Source organism: Lynx canadensis, chromosome C2 (assembly GCF_007474595.2).
Source record: "Lynx canadensis isolate LIC74 chromosome C2, mLynCan4.pri.v2, whole genome shotgun sequence".
Taxonomy (NCBI): domain Eukaryota; kingdom Metazoa; phylum Chordata; class Mammalia; order Carnivora; family Felidae; genus Lynx; species Lynx canadensis.
The window spans coordinates 149,669,284-149,689,871 of NC_044311.2; the positions used below are offsets into that span (position 1 = coordinate 149,669,284).

Genomic DNA, 20,588 nt, shown 5'->3' on the forward strand with positions numbered 1-20,588 from the left:
CCAGCATCACAGGTCTTTTTTTCCTCAATACTTTAAAAATAACACCTAATTACATATAATACTTATTAACTGTGACCTTAAAGAAAACAAAAAAGTAGGCACTGCAGGCAAACGGGATTGTGTAACCATTAAATTAAACATTGCAATCATTGCCTTGGCCCACATGAACTTCATAAACATTGCCTCATCTGGGGGCACACTGGGACTCACACTGAGGGAGGAGCCCTGCCCACACCCCAGTCTCAGCCCAGGACCTGATTCTGTTTCTCACCCTTGAGATTCTCCTAAGAAAGCAAGGAGATCTGTATGCTCAATACCGGTTTTGTTGTATGAACAATTTCACTGTATCTTAGAAGGGAACCATTCCCATTCTGCAGATGAAAGGCCTATTCCCAAGATAATTGCTCTCTTTTTCTCCTATAGAGCTTCTCCCAAAATTGTTCCCTCAAAAGCTATGAAACTTTAGCATCCTTTTAACCAATCACCCACAACCTTTGTTTTGGGAAGCACATCAGTACTCCTCAAAGCACTGCTTGGCTCAGAGGAGGGATCCTAAGAGGACAGAATCCTAGTTGGGCTCAGAGTGCAGCCCCAGGAAGGACATATCTGGAATAGCGTTATTAGGGAACCTCCTGGAACATCTGGTCCCTGCTTTCATGGAGGAACGGAGGCAGTGCCTGGGCTCTAGGGATCACAGCACTGGATCCCAGAACACAGTTCTACTGGCATCTCTGACTGTGGCCAGGCCTCCGCACCACTAGCCCTCTGTGTGGCCCACAGCACCATCAGCTCCACACACAGGACCTCGCTAGCCCTCCACACAGCCATGTGTTCAGACACCGTGTGGCACTGGTGACCAGGGCCAACAAGGCATTGGCTTCTCCATCACGTACAACCTGTGCCTGCAGTTCTCGGGCAACATGATGTTCATAGTGCTGGATGAGGCGTGGGGACAGTCGGCTGTGCGACCCTCAGCCAAGCGCCTGAGCCCCTGCTTCCACCTGCTGGACATCAAGGACCTGCAGAGCATCTGCGCCCTGCATGACTTCCTGCCGAAGGAGTACAGGGACCTCACATGTTGGTCAACAGCTAGAGCATCATTTTCGAAGGTATCATCTTCGAGGTTAAGAACATTGGAGCTCTTAGGCCAGGAAACCTCTCTTAGGGAACTACCCAGAAGCGGTTGGGGTGGGTGTCTGAAGCGCTGCTGTGGGGCCTACAGCCCTGAGGGGTTCTAGAACAGCCTTCCTAGGGAAAGAGGTCAGATTGGACATGCAGGGAGAACAGAAACCCCAGCAGTTGCAAGCCTTTCCAGCCAGAGGACCTTGGCATTGCCATGGATCAGACTCTCAGGGACTTTACCCAGGTTTTTGAAAGATTCTCTCTGTTGGACTTTGTGCATCTCTATGAATTTTTAACTTATTTTGAAATACACAAAAAATGCCAAAGAGTCTTATGTAGAAATGCCATTGTGCCCTCTTATCTTAGCTTCTTGCAATGGGTGCCAAATAACAAAGCTACACAACATCAACCAGCCAGATAATACAAGTTGGGACAAACTGTTCACCTATCTACACATTCCTGAGAATTGACCAGATTGCACATACAGCAAAAAATTTTAAGGTGACTGGGGAAATCTTCTCAGATGGCTACTTCTTTTTTTTTTTTTTTTTAATTTTTTAAAAAAATTTTTATTTTCAACATTTATTTATTTTTGGGACAGAGAGAGACAGAGCATGAACAGGGGAGGGGCAGAGAGAGAGGGAGACACAGAATCGGAAACAGGCTCCAGGCTCTGAGCAGTCAGCACAGAGCCCGACGCGGGGCTCGAACTCACGGACCGCGAGATCGTGACCTGGCTGAAGTCGGACGCTTAACCGACTGCGCCACCCAGGCGCCCCTCAGATGGCTACTTCTTATTAACCTGTTCTCCTTCTCCCCTACCAGCTAATGATCACACACCCTTACATATTCAAGCAGAAGTGACACTGAAAACAAACTTCTTTGGTTCCTGAGACATGTGCACAGAACTGCTGCCTCTAATGAAACCCTAAAGTAGGTGTGATGACTTACAGCGGTACTGTTTCTGGAATGATCTGGCCCTGCCTCTCTGACCACATCTACAGGCCCTGCTCCCTCTCCCTGCTCAGCCACCCCGGCCTCCCTGCTGTGTCCCCACCTGGACAGGTGCCCTTCCCCTCAGGACTCTGTACACACGTGTCCAGCACTCAGCAGTGCCCTCTGTCCCACTGGCCTTTCACAACTGGCTTCTTCTTCTCCTTTATATCTTCATTCCAAACTCTCCTCCCAGAGGCCTTTTTCTGGCTCTGTGTCCTCACAGGTGCACTTCCCTGGGGATTTCTTCCTGGACCCTTTCTTCTCCCTTTCCCTCCTTCTGAGTGGTTTTATTCAGGCTAGTGGATTTGTCCCTATCCAAACTTGTTTAGAGCCTCCTAAAATCCTTCACCTGCCTAGAACATTCCCAGAGCTCCAAACACATAGTTCTCTTCCTGCCTCTCCCTTTCCTCAGGATGTCCTCCCTTCCCTTCTCAAATTGCAGCCCTCCAGTCCCCTACACACACCCCCATCTAAACATCTAAAACATGTCCAGATGACACTTGTACTTTCCTAATATCATCCTGGTCACAGACCCCACCATCCACTCACTATGATAAATGAGCTCACTATGCCCACCTCCTGATTATCACTGACCAGATCCTAACAGTTGTCCTTTGGGTTTGTCCCCACCTTCTCCATTCCAGCTCTTCAAAAGAGACTCGGCTGTCATTTCTGAACCATTGCAACCCTTCCTAAGAGACTCTGCTTCTTCAGTCATTTCCTTTCTGGTTATTCTCTGTACTCTTCGAGTGCTCACTTACTCCCAAAAGTCTTTTAAGAATGAAGTGACCTCTAAGGGAGTTGTAATAGCCTATGCAGCATGATATTTTACCATTACCATCCTTTAAATAGGAGCCATCAGGAAACCATAAAAAATCTGCATTGGTTAGAGGAGTTTCCTGTAAATTGTCATGGGGAGTCAAAAGGTAACCTGTCAGTTGCTAGCAATGCCAAATCCTCGGAGTCCAAATACAGTTCTCATTTCAAGATCTCATGCGTTAAGTTTCTGACCTGAGTCTGGGTTAACTGCACTGGTTTCCCTGGAGCCCTTATGTCTCTTCATGGCCCAAGTTTTAACAGGTAGATGCGATCTTCCCGCGAAGTCGGTTGAGAAGGTGAACAGAGAAGCAAATCATCTACATGCTGAGACAAAGGAGAGCCTGCGGAAAACTTACTATCATCCAAATCAGCCTCTAACCATGTGTCAAAACAGAAAGGACTCTCTGTGTAGCCCTGGGACATTACTGTCCCTGTGCATTGCCATTCTTCCCAAGTGAAGGCGAAAAGAGACTGGCTGTCCTTATCAACTAGAATCATAAAAACTGTACTGCATAGGGCTATTACAGTGAAAAATTTGCCTTCAGCGGCAATGGATGTCAGTACGTTTGTTCGTGGGTTGGGACAAATAGGGTGCTGAGGTTAACAATGTTATTGGTTGCTCTGGGGTTTTGGACAAACCTCCATCCTCAGGGGTTAGGGTTTTTTGGTTGTTTGTTTTTTCTGTTTTTTACAGGTAAAACAGGTCTGTTACAATGACTTGTGCAGGGGATGAGACTCTTGAGCCTTGTAATCTATTATGGGCTTGATGCCTTGAAGGGCTTCTCTATTTGTAGGGTGTTGATTAATTTAGGGGAGAGGTTTTGAGGGACCTATGTGAATCTTGATGGGATGTACACTGTGGATTCTGCCCATATGGGTTGATGGTTTTACCCATAAGAGGATGATAGCTGATCCAATAGGAATAGATTAACAGCACCCTCAGACTCAGCTATAGTGCCCTCAGAGAACCCGCATAGGAAAGGTGCCCAAGGGTCACTTATTTTCTCTTGTTGGTGATTTTGGTTACGACTGTCAAATTCTAGAATCCCTTCCCTTTTCTGGGAGTAATTCTGGTATGATACGTTTCCAACAAAACTGAGTGCAAGAAATGGATAGGGGCAGGGGAACTAAGAAGAAAAGGGTGTGTATCTGTGCAAGGGGTGAGACGCAAAGGAAAAGGTTCAGAGACAGGAACCTGTTAAAGTTTATTAGAGATCCCTCTATTTCAATTGTTTTAGTACTCGAGGCGGTGGAGCTGCTTTATAGCAGCGGGGTTAAGCAATGAGAGTGTAGATCCTGTGCCAATAAGGATAGAGAGAGATTCATTCCCAATCTGGAGATGCTTTGCCCAAGCTGATGAAGAGGGAAGATTGGGAAGAGCCCTTATAGTTCCTCAGAGCCCCACCACTGGGAATCAGGAGGACACGGGAAAAGTTGGCTAGTGGGCTAAGGTGCATGAAGTGCTTCCATGTGTTACAGTCTCTTTCCCAAAGTCCTGATACCTTGCAACAGTAGCAGAAATTACACTTCCGGTTCTGTTTTGGGGCCTTCATTGGCTGCACATTAAAAATTTCAGTAGGTCCTTCCTATAGGTGATTCATCTAGGGTGACCCCAAGCTGGTTTTCCAGGTCTGTTAAATCTGGAGTGGCCATAGTTTCCCATGCTATCCTGGTCCTTTTGACTAAAAGGGAAAGATCCCAAATCAGCCCAGTAAGAAACACAGACTGAAATGCTACCCAGGTGGACTCACATCTAAAGGAAGACCAGAAGTTTTCTTTAAAGACATTTTTGAGGGGCGCCTGGGTGGCGCAGTCGGTTAAGCGTCCGACTTCAGCCAGGTCACGATCTCGCGGTCCGTGAGTTCGAGCCCCGCGTCGGGCTCTGGGCTGATGGCTCGGAGCCTGGAGCCTGTTTCCGATTCTGTGTCTCCCTCTCTCTCTGCCCCTCCCCCGTTCATGCTCTGTCTCTCTCTGTCCCAAAAATAAATAAACGTTGAAAAAAAAATTAAAAAATAAATAAATAAATAAAGACATTTTTGAGTTGACTGCAATTATTATGAACAGATTCATCATGCCTTTGTATACAACCCTGAATTTTGTTCCAATCAACGGGCTTAGGAAAAGCCACTGTCCTTGCTCAGTGGACATTTCCAGCGAGTATCGTAGCAGAAGTTCAGGGTCTGTTCTTTATATCCTGTTCAAGATGTTCCTGCTGAGCTAGTTTCATCCAATGTTTTGCCTGGCCCTCACCAACAAGCATGTGACCAATTGAGAACCTGTTGGTAACGTTTGGCTAATTACGTTAAATTCTTCAGCAAACCTATGGGTGTTCTCAGTGACTTTAGGAAACTCTTTGACTCTGAATTCAGCCTTAGTCCAGGGAATATAAGAAACGTGGGGTCTATTTAGATCTTTAGAAGACTTAACTTGAAAGGGGCAGGTTTGAGTAGGTTCAGGAGAGGAGGAAGCAGAAGGAGCTTCAAATGAAAAGGAAAGTTCAGCAAAAGGATCAGAATGAGAGGGCCCAGAGAAAGAGGAAGGTGCAGAGACAGAGGAAGATGGCTGCCTCCTGTCTGTAAACGAAGAAGGTAGAGATGAGGGAAAGAGGCCTCAGAAGCCATTTTGTTTAAAAAAATGTTTTAAGTTTATTTATATATTTGGGGGGGGGGGCGGTCAGAGAGAGAATCCCAAGCTGGCTCCACACTGTCAGCACAGAGCCTGACTCTGGGCTTGACCTCCCAACGGTGAGATTGTGACCTGAGCCAAAACCAAGAGTCGGATGCTTAACCGATTGAGCCACCCAGGTGCCCCATCATTTTGCCTCTTTCAATTGTGTGCCTCAATGAATTTAGAAACAGTACTTTCCAAAGGGGCAAACAGAATCCAAACACATCTGCAAGAGTCAAGTTACCATTTAATTTTTTTTTTTTAAGATTATTTATTCTTGAGAGACAGAGACAGAGCATGAGCAGGGGAGGGGCAGAGAGAGAGGAGGAGACACAGAATCCGAAGCAGACTCCAGGCTCCGAGCTGTCTGCACAGAGCCCAATGCGGGGCTCGAACTCACGAACCGTAAGATCATGACCTGAGCCGAAGCTGGACGCTTAACCGACTGAGCCACCCAGGTGCGCCAAGGTACCATTTAAAATAGACATCTCATTCTTTTTTTGTTTTGATTTTATCTTCTTTCAAGAAGAAACAGTTTTTTAACTTAATTTTGAGTAAACCAAGTTTGGAGATATTGAAAGTCCCCCATTATGGCCACTGAAGTTTCTGAAAGTTTGTAACAAAAAACCTCACTAAAAATGGAATCAGGAGGTGTCTGCAGGGAAAGTTCTCATGCCCTACCACTCCTACTCAATTGCAGGCTCAACTGCAGACTCAACAAGAAGAGACGAACTTGACCTTAGAAGGATTTGACCTTGCCCATGGATACTACTCTACTATACCAGCCAGAGATAGAGACACTTTCCTTTTCCCCCCAGGCAACACTCAGCCACTGAAAAGCCACTGCACTTCAGACACCCAGTTTATGCCAAGGGACTTTTAATTTATAAAAGCCTTCCCAACTGCCCCCTTCCTTCTTAAAAAAGCATACCTGTCCTTTGTTCCCTGGACTTGTCTACAGGTTTTGCTGCAGCTTGATTTTCCTGACTTGCAGTTCTCTTCACTCTTGAATGTATGCATCTGTTACTGGTAAATTAACTGGCAGTTTTACTTTTAAGGTTAACAAGTCCTGAAATGCTTTTGTTTAAGGCGGTCCCTTTAGTTAGGAATGTGCCTACAGAACAACCATAGATTTTAAACATAAAATGAGCCATAGTCCCAAAGGGGAGTGGTGTCACGAAGCATTTTCTTGCAGGGGATCCCATTTTCTTTAGCAGTTTTCTGGGAACAACCTAGTTCCAGAATGACTCAGACCAGAGGCCAGCAGGTTCCAAGAGGAATAGTCCAGTACCAAACAGAACTCGGACCCAAGGCTAGTGCATTTCCAACTGGCACAGTTCTAACTGCAACAGTCCAATCCAGAAAAGAATTTAGACAGAAGGCCTATGCAGCTCCAAATGGTACCATTCCAACAGGAACAGTTCAATCCCAAAGCAGAATAGGACCGAAGACCAATGCAGTTCAAACTGGTACTTTTCCAACAGGAGCAGTCCAATCCCAAAAGGAATTAGACCAAACGAGAAAGGAGTTCCGTTAGGAACAGTTTGATTCTGAGAAGGAATCAAAGGCCAAATGAATACTCTCAGAGATCTAAAAAAAGAAAGAAAGAAATCACAGACAAAAAGCATGGAGCTGGAAGTCCAGGAGAAAAGCTTACCCTCAAACCCTATGGTTGGTGAGAAAGCAGTGAGCCCAAACACCTCCATGGATACCACACCTGCTTGCCCACCAGAGTGAGAGGCCTTGGGGATCTTCCCTGGATCCCCACATGTGTCACCAAGGAACGTTAGTTGTAAAAATGTAACCTGCCAGTTATTTCACCAGCAAAGTTGGGTTTCTTGGGGAATAAAGAGAATTGCAATCTGGGAAAACCAAGCTGTGGCAAAACTATAGGCAAGTCCAGGGAACAAAGGACAGGTACATTTTTAAGGAGAAAAGGGGTAAGTCGGGAGGGCTGTTTTAAACTAAAAGTCCAATGGAGTAAACTGGGACTTAGAAGCGTAGTGCTTTTCATTGGCTGGACTGTTGCTCCAGGGATTTAAAACAGGCATATTTTACTCTGTCTGGAGTAGTACAGTTGTGTTCATGTGCAAGGGCAGCTCCCTTGATCAAGTCTCTCTCTCTTCTTGTTGGGACTGCAGTTGACTGGGAGTGGTAGGGCATGAGTTGCTCCCACTGCCGGCTTCCTGACTGCATTGAGTGAGGTTTCCCATTACTGATTTTCCGCAAAAGATAAAGATTGGTGGATTGGAATTGAGCACATGCAGGTACATCTTACTCTCAGTTCTGCCCCCTTTCCCTGTCCTGTCTGAAAAAGTTCTACTATTTGTACCAGTACTGAGTTCACTGAGTTCACCTCAAACAAAGGGCAGCTCTCAAATCTCCCCTGACTCCTTTACTCACCACAACATTGATGTGGGACAAGTTCTTTGTGCCATCACCACACATCCTACACATATCCCCCTTAGAAGGCAAAAATCACTTCTGGCTGACTGTTTTCTCCCTTACTGAATAGTGTCATCGCCTGCTGTGTATTTGGTCGTGGACCTGAATGAGGAATGAGTGTTCTTCTGCATCTGCTAAGGCAGGCTCTAATCAAATATTGATCTTGCCTCAGGAAAACTAGACTCAGGGACATGGAAATGCAAGCTATATTCTCAGCATAAGAGCAGGGTTTTCTTGCCTTTGGAAATAGCAGAGTTCTTCCATTATTTGGGGGGATGGCAGCCACAGTGGTTCATGTTATCAGGACATTACCCTCTTCGGGGAGACTATCTGGGAGAAGTCCTAGCTAGGGCACCCAAAGGAAATACTGTCCGTCCTCCCCCATACTTCAGGACCTTAGATACAAAAAACAATCTTGAATGTTTTGCACCAGATCTCTGTGGGGGCAGAACACATCCAAAAAGTCAATGTTTACCTTGTTGTTTACCTTGGAAGGAGAATATCAGAGTAGGATGACCTTATGGATAGGATACCAAAGGATAATAGATGTGGATTTCTTCTTCTTACTTTTTTTTTAAAAATGTAAAAAATGTAAAAAAAAAAAAACCTTTTTTTAAAAAAATGTAAAAAAATGTAAATTTCTTTCTTTTTTAAAAGAAATTTCTTCTTACTTTTTTATTTATTTTGAGAGAGAGAGAGAGCAAGGGAAGGGCAGAGAGAGGGAGATAGAATCCCAAGCAAGTTTTGCAATGTCAGCCCAGATCTAATGTGGAGCTGAAACTGATGAATCATGAGATCGTGACCTGAACCGAAATCAAGATTTGGACGCTTAACCGATTGAACCACCCAGGTGCCCAACTTCTCCTTACTTTTTAATGCTTTCTGTAAAAACAGTGTTTCTGAAATAATCTAGCCACAGAAGATATAAGAATCTACAGTGACCAGGAGCCCACCCCCTATCTTAACCCATCAATCAATGTCAGGGCCATGGAAACCCCTTCCCACATTCCAGGTCTTTTCCCTCTCATTCCCCCAGAATTCCTCTTCCTGACTTTGGAGAATATTCTCTTTAATGCTCATTAGCTGTTATTCTTCTTTTTTCTCATTAAATTATAATATGCATTTATTTCCAAAATATATTATGGAATGACCATTCTGAGGAATGAAGCACACCTGTGAAATCTGAACACTCTTGTTCATCATACAGTAGCTGTAAAAGTTCTAGGAGCAAAACAGTCTTGTTAAGGCACACACACTATGTAAACCTTAAAGAAGGTGTTATCAACCTTGATTTGAGGTACTGCTTTTCAATGTCCAATAGTCTGTAAAATCACTAGAGGAATCAGCTGGCAGGGGGGAATTACCACAGTAAAGGCACCTCCCTCTGGCACCCACACTCTGACATATTATACTTCTAGAAAGGTGGGGTGTATGGACATTACTACATTTGATGTGCTAGGCATTTTGTATATTGTCCCCATCAAGAACATGAAGGAAAAACAGATCTCAAGGTCCCATGCACAGCCTGATGTAGACCAAGTTCATGTAGCTTCCAGCCTAATGGTTCTTCTCACTACTCAGGGTCCTCAAATATTTTATGCTGAGGATCCTGTTCCTCAAGTGATTTCTTGCCCAGTAAGGCTAGAGGGACAGCCGATAAAGACACTCACCTTGACTGGGGCCAATGGCTTCCCACCACAGAGCCCCTTGATACTTTGAAAATAACACCTATTTATATATAACACATTAACTGTAACCTTAAACAGAACCAAAAAGTAGGGATTTCAGGAAAAAGGGGCTAATGTAACCATTAAATCAAACATTCCAAACAATTTGTTGGCCACAGTGAGCTTCATAAACATTCCCTCCCACCCAGGACCCACTGAAAATCACACAGAGGGAGGAGCCCTGTCCAACCCCCATCACAGCACAGGACCTAATTCTCTGTTCCTCACTATCGAGATTCTCCGAAAAAAGTAAAGGGACTGTGTCCTCAGAGGCAGTTCCCCTGTGCAAGCAACTTCACTGCATCTTGGAAGAAAGCAACCTTTCCCATTCTGCAGAGGAAGAAGGACACATTCCCAAGACAATATCTGTACTCCTTTTTTACTTTTGAGGGTTTCCGAAAATAATTTTAACTCGCCTACCATGAATCACTAGCCCCCTATTAATCCCAGGGCCAACCACCTTAGTTTGGGGAGCACATCAGTTGACCTCAAACCATTGCTTGGCTCAGAGGTAGCATCCTAAGAGGACACAGTCCTGGTTGGGCTCAGGGTACAGCCCCAGTAGGTATGGATTTGATACAGCTTCATTAAACTACTGGAACTCTGGCCCCTCCTTTCATGGAGGGTTGGGGGTGGGACCTCAGCTCTAGGAGCCACAGCGCTGGATCCAAGAACACAGTTCTACTGGCATCTCTGACTGTGGCCAGGCCTCCGCACCACTAGCCCTCGGTGTGGCCCACAGCACCATCGGCTCCACACACGGGGTCTCCCTAGCAATCCACACAGTCATGCCGTCACACATCCGCGTAGCGCTGGTGACCGGGGCCAACAAGGGCATTGGCTTCGCCACCGTGCGCAACCTGTGCCAGCAGTTCTTCGGGGACGTGGTGCTTACGGCACGGGACGAGGCGCGGGGACGGGCGGCCGTGCAGCAGCTCCAGGGCGAGGGCCTGAGTCCGCGCTTCCACCTGCTGGACATCGACGACCTGCAGAGCATCCGCGCCCTGCGCGACTTCCTGCGCAAGGAGTACGGGGGCCTGGACGTGCTGGTCAACAACGCGGGCATTGCCCTTGATAGTAAGAACGTGGGAACTCTTAGGCCAGGAGACCTCTCTTAGGGGACCAGCCAGGGTGGGTTTGGGGCTGGTGTCTAAACCGCTGCTCTGGGGTCCAGACCTCTGAGGGCCTCCCTAGGGAAGAAGATGGACTGGAGACACAGGGAGAGCGGGACCTTCCAGCAGTTGCAAGCATTTCCAGCCAGAGGACCTTGGCATTGTCATAGATTAGTCTCTCAGGGATGTCACCCAGGTTTTTGCAAGTGTCTCTCTGACTGGATCTGAGTCATTTGGTAAAGATTTAACCTATTTTGCAATAAACAACAACAAATTTAAACAAGGATACACAGGGGCGCCTGGGTGGCGCAGTCGGTTAAGCGTCCGACTTCAGCCAGGTCACGATCTCGCGGTCCGGGAGTTCGAGCCCCGCGTCAGGCTCTGGGCTGATGGCTCGGAGCCTGGAGCCTGTTTCCCATTCTGTGTCTCCCTCTCACTCTGCCCCTCCCCCGTTCATGCTCTGTCTCTCTCTGTCCCAAAAATAAATAAACGTTGAAAAAAAATTTTTTTTTTTAAAAAATAAACAAGGATACACAGAAATACCATTGTGCATCCTTCCTTTAGCCTCCCCACATAGTGCCCACTTACAAAGCTGCACAGCATCAACCAGCCAAATAATTCACACCCAGACAGTGGTGTTACCTAACACAGAAATTGCTGAAAATTCACCAGTTTGCACATAAAAAAAGTTATTGTCACTTCATGGAATGTTTTCACAAGGCTACTACTTACTAACCTATTCTCCTTCTCCCCTACAAGGTCGTGACCCCACCCCCTTACATATTCAAACGCAACTGACATTGAAAACAAACTTCTTTGGTACTCGAGACGTGTGCACAGAACTGCTGCCTCTAATGAAACCACAAGGTAGGTGTGACAACTTACAGCGGTACTGTTTCTGGAATGATCTGGCCCCCAACTCTCTGACCTCATCTACAGGCCCTGCTCCCTCTCCCTGCTGTGTCCCCACCTGCACAGGTGCCCTTCTCTTCAGGACTCTGTACCCACGTGTCCAGCAGTGATCAGTGCCTTCTGTCCTGCTGGCCTTTCACAACTGGTTCTTTCTTCTCCTTCACATCTTCATTTCAAACTCTCCTCACAGAGGCCTTTTCTGCACTGTGTGCCCCTCACAGGTGCACTTCCCTGGGGATTCCTTCCTGGACCCTTTCTTCTCCCTTTCCCTCCCTCTGAGGATTTAATGCAGGCTAGTGGAATTTTCACTATCCAAACATGTCAGGCTCCCCTAAAATCTATCACCTGCCTAGGACATTCCCTAGAACATTCTCTTCCAGTCTCTTCTACTCCTCAGGATGCCCTCCCTTCCCTCCTCAAATCTGACCCTTCCTGCCCCTCACCCTCACCCCCATCTAAATATCTAAAACATGTCCAGATAACACTTGTGCTTTCCTAATATCATCCTGGTCACGGACCATTCCATCCACCCACCATGAAAAATGAGGTCACCATGCCCACCTCCTGATTGTCACTGACCAGGTCCTAGAGTTGTCCTATAGATTTTGTCCCCCAAGCTATCTGCATCCCAACTCTCCTCCAACAGAGACTCGGCTGTCGTTTCTGGACAATTGAAACCTTCCTAAGAGATGCTGCTTCTTCTGTCTTTTCCTTTCTGGTTATTCTCTGTACTCCCTGAGTGCTCACTTTCTCGCAAAAGCCCTTCAAGAGCAAAGTCCAATCCTGAGCACAACTCGCAGCGATCTCTGTCATCAGACCTGCCAAAGTCCAGGCCCATCAACCTCCCTTCACCTTGATCATTGTTTGCACAAACAAACTGCCACAATTCCTTGGCTGTAAACTACTGCAATATTTACCCCCACGTTAATGTGATGGGGAACCACCGCCCATTCAGTACACTAATTAAATAAGCTGATACTTTTAGAAAGATTAGGGTGTCTGGCTTGAATGAGTACATGCGTGTACAGTTTACCCTCAGTTCTGCCTCCATGGCCTCTTCATTCCTGGAAACTTCCATCACTTCTTCTACCACTGGCTTCTCTGGCACCCAAAGGGCAGCTCTCAAATGTCCCCCGACTCCTTTACTCACCACAGCGTTGATGTTGGACGAGTCCCGTGTGCCAGCATCCCACATCCTACACGTATTCCACTTAAAAGGCAAAAATCATACTCTGGCTGATTGTTTTCTCACTTACTAAGTAGTGTGGGTGCCTGCTGTGTATTAGGCCTCAGGCCAGAATGAGGAATGAGTGTTCTTCTGCATTTGCTAAGGCAGGCTCTAATCAAATATTGATCTTGCCTCAGGAAAACTAGGCTCAGGGACATGGAAATGCAAGCTATATTCCCAGTGTAAGACCAGGGTTCCCTTGCCTTTGGAAATAAGAGAGTTCTTCCATTATTTGAGGGGATGGCAGCCACAGTGGTTCATGTTATCAGAACATTACCCTCTTTGGGGAGACTATCTGGGAGAAGTCCTAGCTAGGGCAGCCAAAGGAAATGCTGTCCTTCCTCCCCCATACTTCAGAAACCAGGATACAAAGAACAACCTCCAAGGACATCCACCAGTCCTCTGTGGGTCACAACAAATGCAAAAGGCCAACGTGTGCTCTGTTTTTAGGTGTGTAAGGACAAACCAAAAGACAGAATTGTGACTTTAAGGATATTGAGAGATAGTAAATGTTGATTTTTCTTATTTTTTTAACCAACTGAATCATCCAGGCACCCCTATTCTTACATTTTTTTCAGATTATTTATTTATTTATTTATTTATTTATTTATTTAGAGAGAGAGAGAGAGAGAGAGGAAGAGAGAGAGCCAGTAGGGAGAGGCAGAGAGAGCAGGAGAGAGAGAAGCCAGCCCCATGCTTTCATTGCAGAGCCCAAAGGAGCCTTGAACTCATGAGCCAAGAGATCATGACCTGAGCAAAATTAAGAGTTGACGCTTAACCAACTGAGCCAGTCAGGGACTCCAATTCTTCTTATATTTTAATCCTCTTTTCAATAACAGTTTTAGTTAAACCATTTAGGCAGAAGATGAAGATAAGAACTTAAAACAACCAGGTGCCTATCACCAGTCTTAACCATGCAATTAGTATCAAAGTCATATAAATCCCTTCCCACATTCCATATCATTTCACTCTCATTCCACCAAAATTCCTATTCCTGAATTTGAAAGATATTCTCTTTAAAAGGATAAGCTGTTGTTATTCTTTCACTCTTTAAATTATACTCTACATTTATTTCAAAAAGATATTAAGGTATAATCATCTCTAAGGAATTGAACAAACATTGGAAAGCTGAGCACTCTTGCTCATCAGATATAAGCTTAAAATACTAGGCAATAATATGGTCTTATTAAGGCTACTGTTACCAAAGAAACCTTACAGAAGTTGTTCTCAACCTTTCTTTGAGAAGCTACTGCTTTGCAATATCCTGTAGTCTTAAAAACCACTAGAGAAATTTGGAGAGAAAGTTACAATAGCAAATGTATCTCACTCACACTCACTCTGACATATTGATTCTAGAAAGGATAGGTGGCTGGACATTTCTAGGTGTGATGTGCTAGGCATTTTATATATGGTCCCCATTAAGAACCTGGAGGAATAATGGATTTCAAGGTCACAAGCACAGCTGGCTGAAGACCAAGGTCATGTGACATCCAAACTAGTGGTTCTTCCCACTACTCAAGGTCCTCAAATCATTTTCCCTACATATCCCTTCTTCAAATGAAGCCTTACCCAGTAAGGCAAGGCAAGGGAAACAGAAAATGAAAGGACTCTGTTCTATTGGGCCAATGCCTTCCTTATAGCAAGACCCCCAGGTACCTCAGGGAAAACCACAGGAGGCACATTTCAAAACTTGAAGTGTTTTCTGAAAAACCCTTATCAGTCAAGACACTAAAGAACTGGTCCTCTTGATATTAGAAAACATGGATCTTCCAGGGAATGTGACAAATGTTAAATCATCAAAGGTCATGAGAACCAGCTTGGGCTTACAGATTCTGAATAGCCTTGAGAGTCAAATGCTGCCCTTGAAGTTTGTGACCCCAGATGAGATGATGTCTAAAATACCTTGTGTTGTGGAGATCACTGTGGCTGTGCTTTCGGACACTGAAGTTTGGAGAGGGAGAGATGTTCCTAAATAGATCCCTGGCCACATACAGAGTAATGGCCTGGATAGACTATAAGCCTGAGACACACGTCAGCCCCACCAGAACAAGAGCCCTTTCGTATCTGGGTGACATGCTTTCACACTGATTGTGACGGGGCAATTCCTTTACACGCTGCCTCATACAGGTCACACACTTACAGTCACACATCCAGTCTCTTTCGCACACACTCACATGCAGACATACGACACGCTCAAATGCACTCACACACCCTTATCACAAGGTCTTATGGATGGTCCATAAACTTCTTTTCTTTTACGTTTACTTACTTATATTTGACAGAGAGGGCACGAGTGAGGGAGGGGCAGAGAGCGAGAATGAGCATCCCAAGCAGGCTCCACACTGTCAGCACGGAGCCCAACGTGGGGCTCCAACCCACGAACCGTGGGATCATGACCTGAGTTGAAATTAAGAATCAGTTGCTTAACTGACTAAGCCATCCAGGCGCCCCACCCTTAAACTTTGTAGCGCACGGGCTGCGTGCATTCCAGCTCAGAGTCCTCAAAATGACACATGAAAGCCATGAGTCTACTCTGGAGACTAAATGTTTGGATCAGACTCTTGGGTGTATAAACTCCATAAGTACTTCCTATTCCTGCACTTGTGTTTCCTGTCCTGAGCTGTCACACCAGAAGGGTCTACCATCTCACCCAGCTCTGAGGTGAAGCCCACTGACAGCCAGCCTGCCACTTGCAGATGTGGTCAGTGCAGGGGACAGGCCTGGGTTGAGGGAATGGTTGCAGTATCTACTACGAGGAATTTACCTACAAAACCTTTTACTCCCTGTCAGGCTTCCCTCATATACACAGCTGATGTACCATTTTCACACCTGATACTGGACTTCCTGAGAGGGACAACACAGAATAGACAAGAGGGCAACAGCCTACAGACAGTTAGTAGAGTTTCTCCATTACTGACTATACTAAAGGTACAGAAGAAAATGGCTCCAAGCCCCTATGAGTAATGTTGCTGTCTTTCAGGTATACCAGTTACCCAGGGTGGGTTCCTCTGCCCCTGTCTTATTTCATACACTTCTGTGTTTTGCAAATTTGAATCATTAATGTGTATTGTTTTTAGTGTGAGACGGGTGGATGATATTTTTGAAAATACAATAAATCTAATTATTGGTCTGTAATAAAACCTGAGAGGTGCTTACTAAAACATTTGACAAATAAGTTCCATTAAACTGACACTTAACATGTTGTAGATGAAAGGAAGGACTGGAATAACTGACCCCTTTCTAAAAGGTGTTTATGCTCTTTCCATAATTTGGCTATTGCTGAAAGTGCTGCTACAAACATTGGGGTACATGTGCCCCTATGCATCAGCACTCCTGTATCCCTCGGGTGAATTCCTAGCAGTGCTATTGCTGGGTCAATGGATAAAGAAGATGTGGTTTATATATATAATGGAATACTACTTGGCAATGAGAAAGAATGAAATCTAGCCATTTGTAGCAATATGGATGGAACTAGAGGGTATTATGCTAAGTGAAATAAGCCAGGCAGAGAAAGACAGATACCATATATTTTCACTCATATGTGGATCTTGAGAAACTTAACAGAAGACCATGGGGGAGCAGAAGGGGAAAAAAAAGTAACAGAGAGGGAGGGAGGCAAACCATAAGAGACTCTTAAGGACTGAGAACTAAGGGTAGATGGGGGGGGGGTGAGGGAGAGGGGAAAGTGGGTGATGGGCAGAGAGGACGGCTATAGTGTCATGCATTCTCTTTTTCAAGAAATTTGTATGGCACTGCCATTCCTTAGTGGGATGGAGCTCAGAGTTAACTGACTATGACTGTTCTTCCTGAATATTTTCATAAAACAGGGACAGTTTGCTAATTTTAGTGAAGCTCTTATTGTTCATAAATTCTCATAACCTTTCTATTAGGCTAAAGATACTCATGTAAATAGAAAAATAGTAAACTATTTATACATGTCAATATAAGTTCACTTTTATGAATATTGACTATATTTTTGAAAAAGAATTAGTGAGAACTGTGAGATTAACACTTTTAACAGATTTACAGAGATACAATTCACACATCCTACACTTCACCCATTTCAGGTATGCAATTCAGTGGAGTTTAGTAAATGGACAGAGGTGTGGAGCAATCACCACTTCAAGATTAGCACACTGTCATCACCCCAAGGACAACCTGTGCCCTTAGCACCAGCCCTCTGGTCTCACATTCCCACTGTCCTAGCAACCTCCAATCTATTTTCTGTCTGAACATTTACTTTTCTGGACATCCCATATATAGAGAATCATATAATGAGTAGTCTTTTGTGACTGACCACTTTCTTTTGGGTAATGTTATCAAGATTCATCCATGTAGTAGCATTTCTTTTTATAGCATCTCTTTAACATGTGACTTTTCCATCGCCCCTTCCCGTGACCATATTGCCTGGTGTTTTCTCACTGCTCCCGAGTTGATGAAATCCCAACATAGAGGAAATAGCCATGCACATTAGCCCATGAGGTGATTTGTTTTTGCCTGGTTACAGCAGAGCAACAGCCCACACCATGCAGTTTTTCTCCTTCAAAAGGTCATCATTAAACTGATCAGTTGTTTGTTGGTTGATAGACACTTGTTCATAGAGCACTGGCCATGGGACCGTAAGATGTTAACATGATCTCAAAGGTGACCTGTGAAGAAAAGTGGTTCTCTACTCACGATTGCAGTCAGTGCCTCCTTACCTTCAGAGAGCACGTTCCTATATAAATCACTCTCTCCTCTTAATGGGACACCTGAGCACTGCACTCCCCATTAGATCATTTCTCTGATATCATCTGAGACATTATGACTGTTACAAGGTTCAAGACTCTCTCGTGTCCATCACCTGTATAAGAAGACTACATTAACACTCCTAGGAAACTGGTAATTGTCTCCCAAATGGACAAATGCAGGAATTTTGGTACTCACCATTCTCGTGCATGCAATTCTATGTGACTATTTGTGTTGTATTTTAGGCAGAGTGGTCAATGTGTCTAGCATAATGAGCTTGGTAGCTCTTAAGAACTGCGGCCCAGAACTGCAGCAGAAGTTCAGAAGTGAAACCATCACAGAGGAGGAGCTGGTGGGGCTCATGAACAAGTTTGTGGAAGATGTAAAGAACAGAGTGCACCAAAACGAGGGCTGGCCTGATATGCAAATGCTTACATATGGAGTGTCAAAGATGGGTGTCACCGTCCTGTCCAGAATCTATGCCAGGAAACTGAGTGAGCAGAGGAGGGGAGACAGGATCCTCCTGAATGCCTGCTGCCCTGGGTGGGTGAGAACAGCCATGGGTGGACCTACAGCCATTAAAAGCCCAGAAGAAGGAGCAGAGACTCCCGTCTACTTGGCCCTTTTGCCCCCGGATGCCAAGGAGCCTCACGGGGAGATTGTTATGGAGAAGAAAGTTGAACAATGGGGACCCCCCTCTCAGTTCCCTTCATGGCTCCCGATATGATACAGTCATGATTTGACCAAACAGATTACACTGTCTACAATGTCCTTATCCACGTCAAGTACTCACATTGAATTGGTTACTAATTCTGTGAAGTCTTCTGTGATTTCTTCCATAATATATATGAGAACAAAAAGTGGAATTAATGACCATAATGAATGAACATCATAGATGAATAAACAATTCTAAGTAGATGTCCACATGTGCAGATCACCCCCTGCCAACCAGCCCAAAAAATTAACAGAACCTAAGTTAGGTCAAGAGAAGGGACAATTTAACACAGGGGTTCATAAACATTAGTGAATGAGCCAGATGGTGAATATTTTGCCTTTGCACTTGAATGGCCTCCGTTGGACCTACTCAAATCTGCTGTTTAGCTTGAAAGTCACCATAGATGATATATAGACCCATAAGGGGGTGGGATTTCCCTAGCCAGCGTTCTTTATCAGCCTCTACTATGACATTGGCACACCACCATGCATAGACATCCACAGTGGTCTCATTAAATATCAAAGTCATTGGAGAAAAAAGGAGCTGCAAGGTGTGAAATGGGAGTGGGCACTAGAGGTGCATCCATAAGACAACCTGAGACAAGGGGGAAAAGGGAATTAGGATTGGTATCAGTGCATATGAAAGAATTACTGTCAAATCTCAAGGCTAATGTGCTATTCATGTAGGGATAAATGGTCACCAAGTGTGTAACATTAACACAGTTCAGCAAAGCCTCCACAGAAGATGAACATATAAGGAAAGTGAAATACTCATCATGGTTGGGGCTAGTTTGGTGGATACACGGGTGTCCGCAGTCCTATTCTTCCCACTTTTCTCTCTGAGAGCTTTCAAGACAAACATCTGGAAATAAAAAGGTCTTGGCTCTGCTGCCTTACGCAACGACCTTGAGCAAAACCCTGCCTGTTGCTGTCTGTCAATCTCCTCAAGCGTACAATTCAGGGGAACTCATAGGATTGCCGGGAAGAGTAAAGGCACTAATACAGGTGAGCAGGCTGCAAACAAGGGCGGTGCAAAGTGCCCTCCGTAGGCGTCCCCGGACTGGGGCCTGACACCTCCAGGGCCCAGAGGGGAGCTTCTTACTGCCCCACACCCAGCCTGGCTCCCGGGGGGCCTCCCACCACCTCCCACCCCTCACAGAAGCATCCATGTTGTACAGACTTCCTCCCCTCATGATTACTTTTCAGTCTTCACCAGGTATTTCAGGCTGACAGAAATGAGAACTGATGGGCCCTGCAAGCAAGGATTGGGTCCATACTTTATGTCTCTCCCTTCAAGGGTGCTTGAGTGACTCAGTCAGTTGAGTGTCTAACTTTGGCTCAGGTCATTATCTCAAGGTTCATGAGCCCCACATGGGACTCTGCCATCAGCACAGAGCCCACTTCAGATCTTTCTCTCTCTCTCTCTCTCTCTCTCTCTCTCTCTCTCTGACACCCTCCCCTGCTCTTTCTCTTTTTCTCTCTTTCAGAATAAATAAACTTTAAACAACCTAAAGTCTTTCCCTTCAAAGGGGCTATTAATTTTCTCTCTGTTAGCTGGCTTTTCTAAACTGACTCACGAGGAGCATCAATGTCTAGGACAAAACAATAGCATGTCAACTGCTGGTTTGGAAATGTATCCCAGTATCACAGAGATCTCTTTTCCTTGATACCTTAAAAATAACACCAAATTATATATAACACTTATTAACTAAAACCTTGGTCTACACCAAATATAAGCACTTTTAACAAACATAAGTATTTATAACCATTAAAGCAGACATCCCAAGCAATTCCTCAGCCACAGTGAGCTTCACAAACATTCCCTCCCACTCGGGGCCCACTGGGAATCACACTGAGGGAGGAGTCCTGCCCACACCCAAGTCCCAGCACAGGACCTCATTCTCTGTATCTCTCTCTTGAGTTTCTTTTTAATTTTTTTTTTCAACGTTTATTTATTTTTGGGACAGAGAGAGACAGAGCATGAACGGGGGAGGGGCAGAGAGAGAGGGAGACACAGAATTGGAAACAGGCTCCAGGCTCTGAGCCATCAGCCCAGAGCCTGACGCAGGGCTCGAACTCACGGACCGCGAGATCGTGACCTGGCTGAAGTCGGACGCT

The 20,588-nt window shown here is 45.3% G+C and overlaps 1 protein-coding gene across 1 annotated transcript; it reads left to right on the plus strand.

Moving 5' to 3' along the window:
- The first annotated feature begins 10,442 nt into the window (after positions 1 to 10,442).
- Positions 10,443 to 19,366, plus strand: LOC115523923 (carbonyl reductase [NADPH] 1-like). The gene is made up of 3 exons (XM_030330219.1): positions 10,443 to 10,853; positions 11,648 to 11,755; positions 18,002 to 19,366. The coding sequence occupies exons 1-3, from the start codon at positions 10,565 to 10,567 to the stop codon at positions 18,481 to 18,483; spliced, it is 879 nt and encodes a 292-aa protein (XP_030186079.1). The 5' UTR covers positions 10,443 to 10,564; the 3' UTR covers positions 18,484 to 19,366.
- Positions 19,367 to 20,588: the final 1,222 nt, after the last annotated feature.

Coding starts and splice junctions, on each gene's coding strand:
- LOC115523923 (XM_030330219.1), top strand. CDS start 10,565: ATGCCGTCACACATCCGCGTAGCGCTGGTGACCGGGGCCAACAAGGGC. Junction 10,854..11,647: donor CGCGGGCATTGCCCTTGATA/GTAAGAACGTGG, acceptor CTCCCCTACAAG/GTCGTGACCCCACCCCCTTA. Junction 11,756..18,001: donor GCCTCTAATGAAACCACAAG/GTAGGTGTGACA, acceptor GTTGTATTTTAG/GCAGAGTGGTCAATGTGTCT.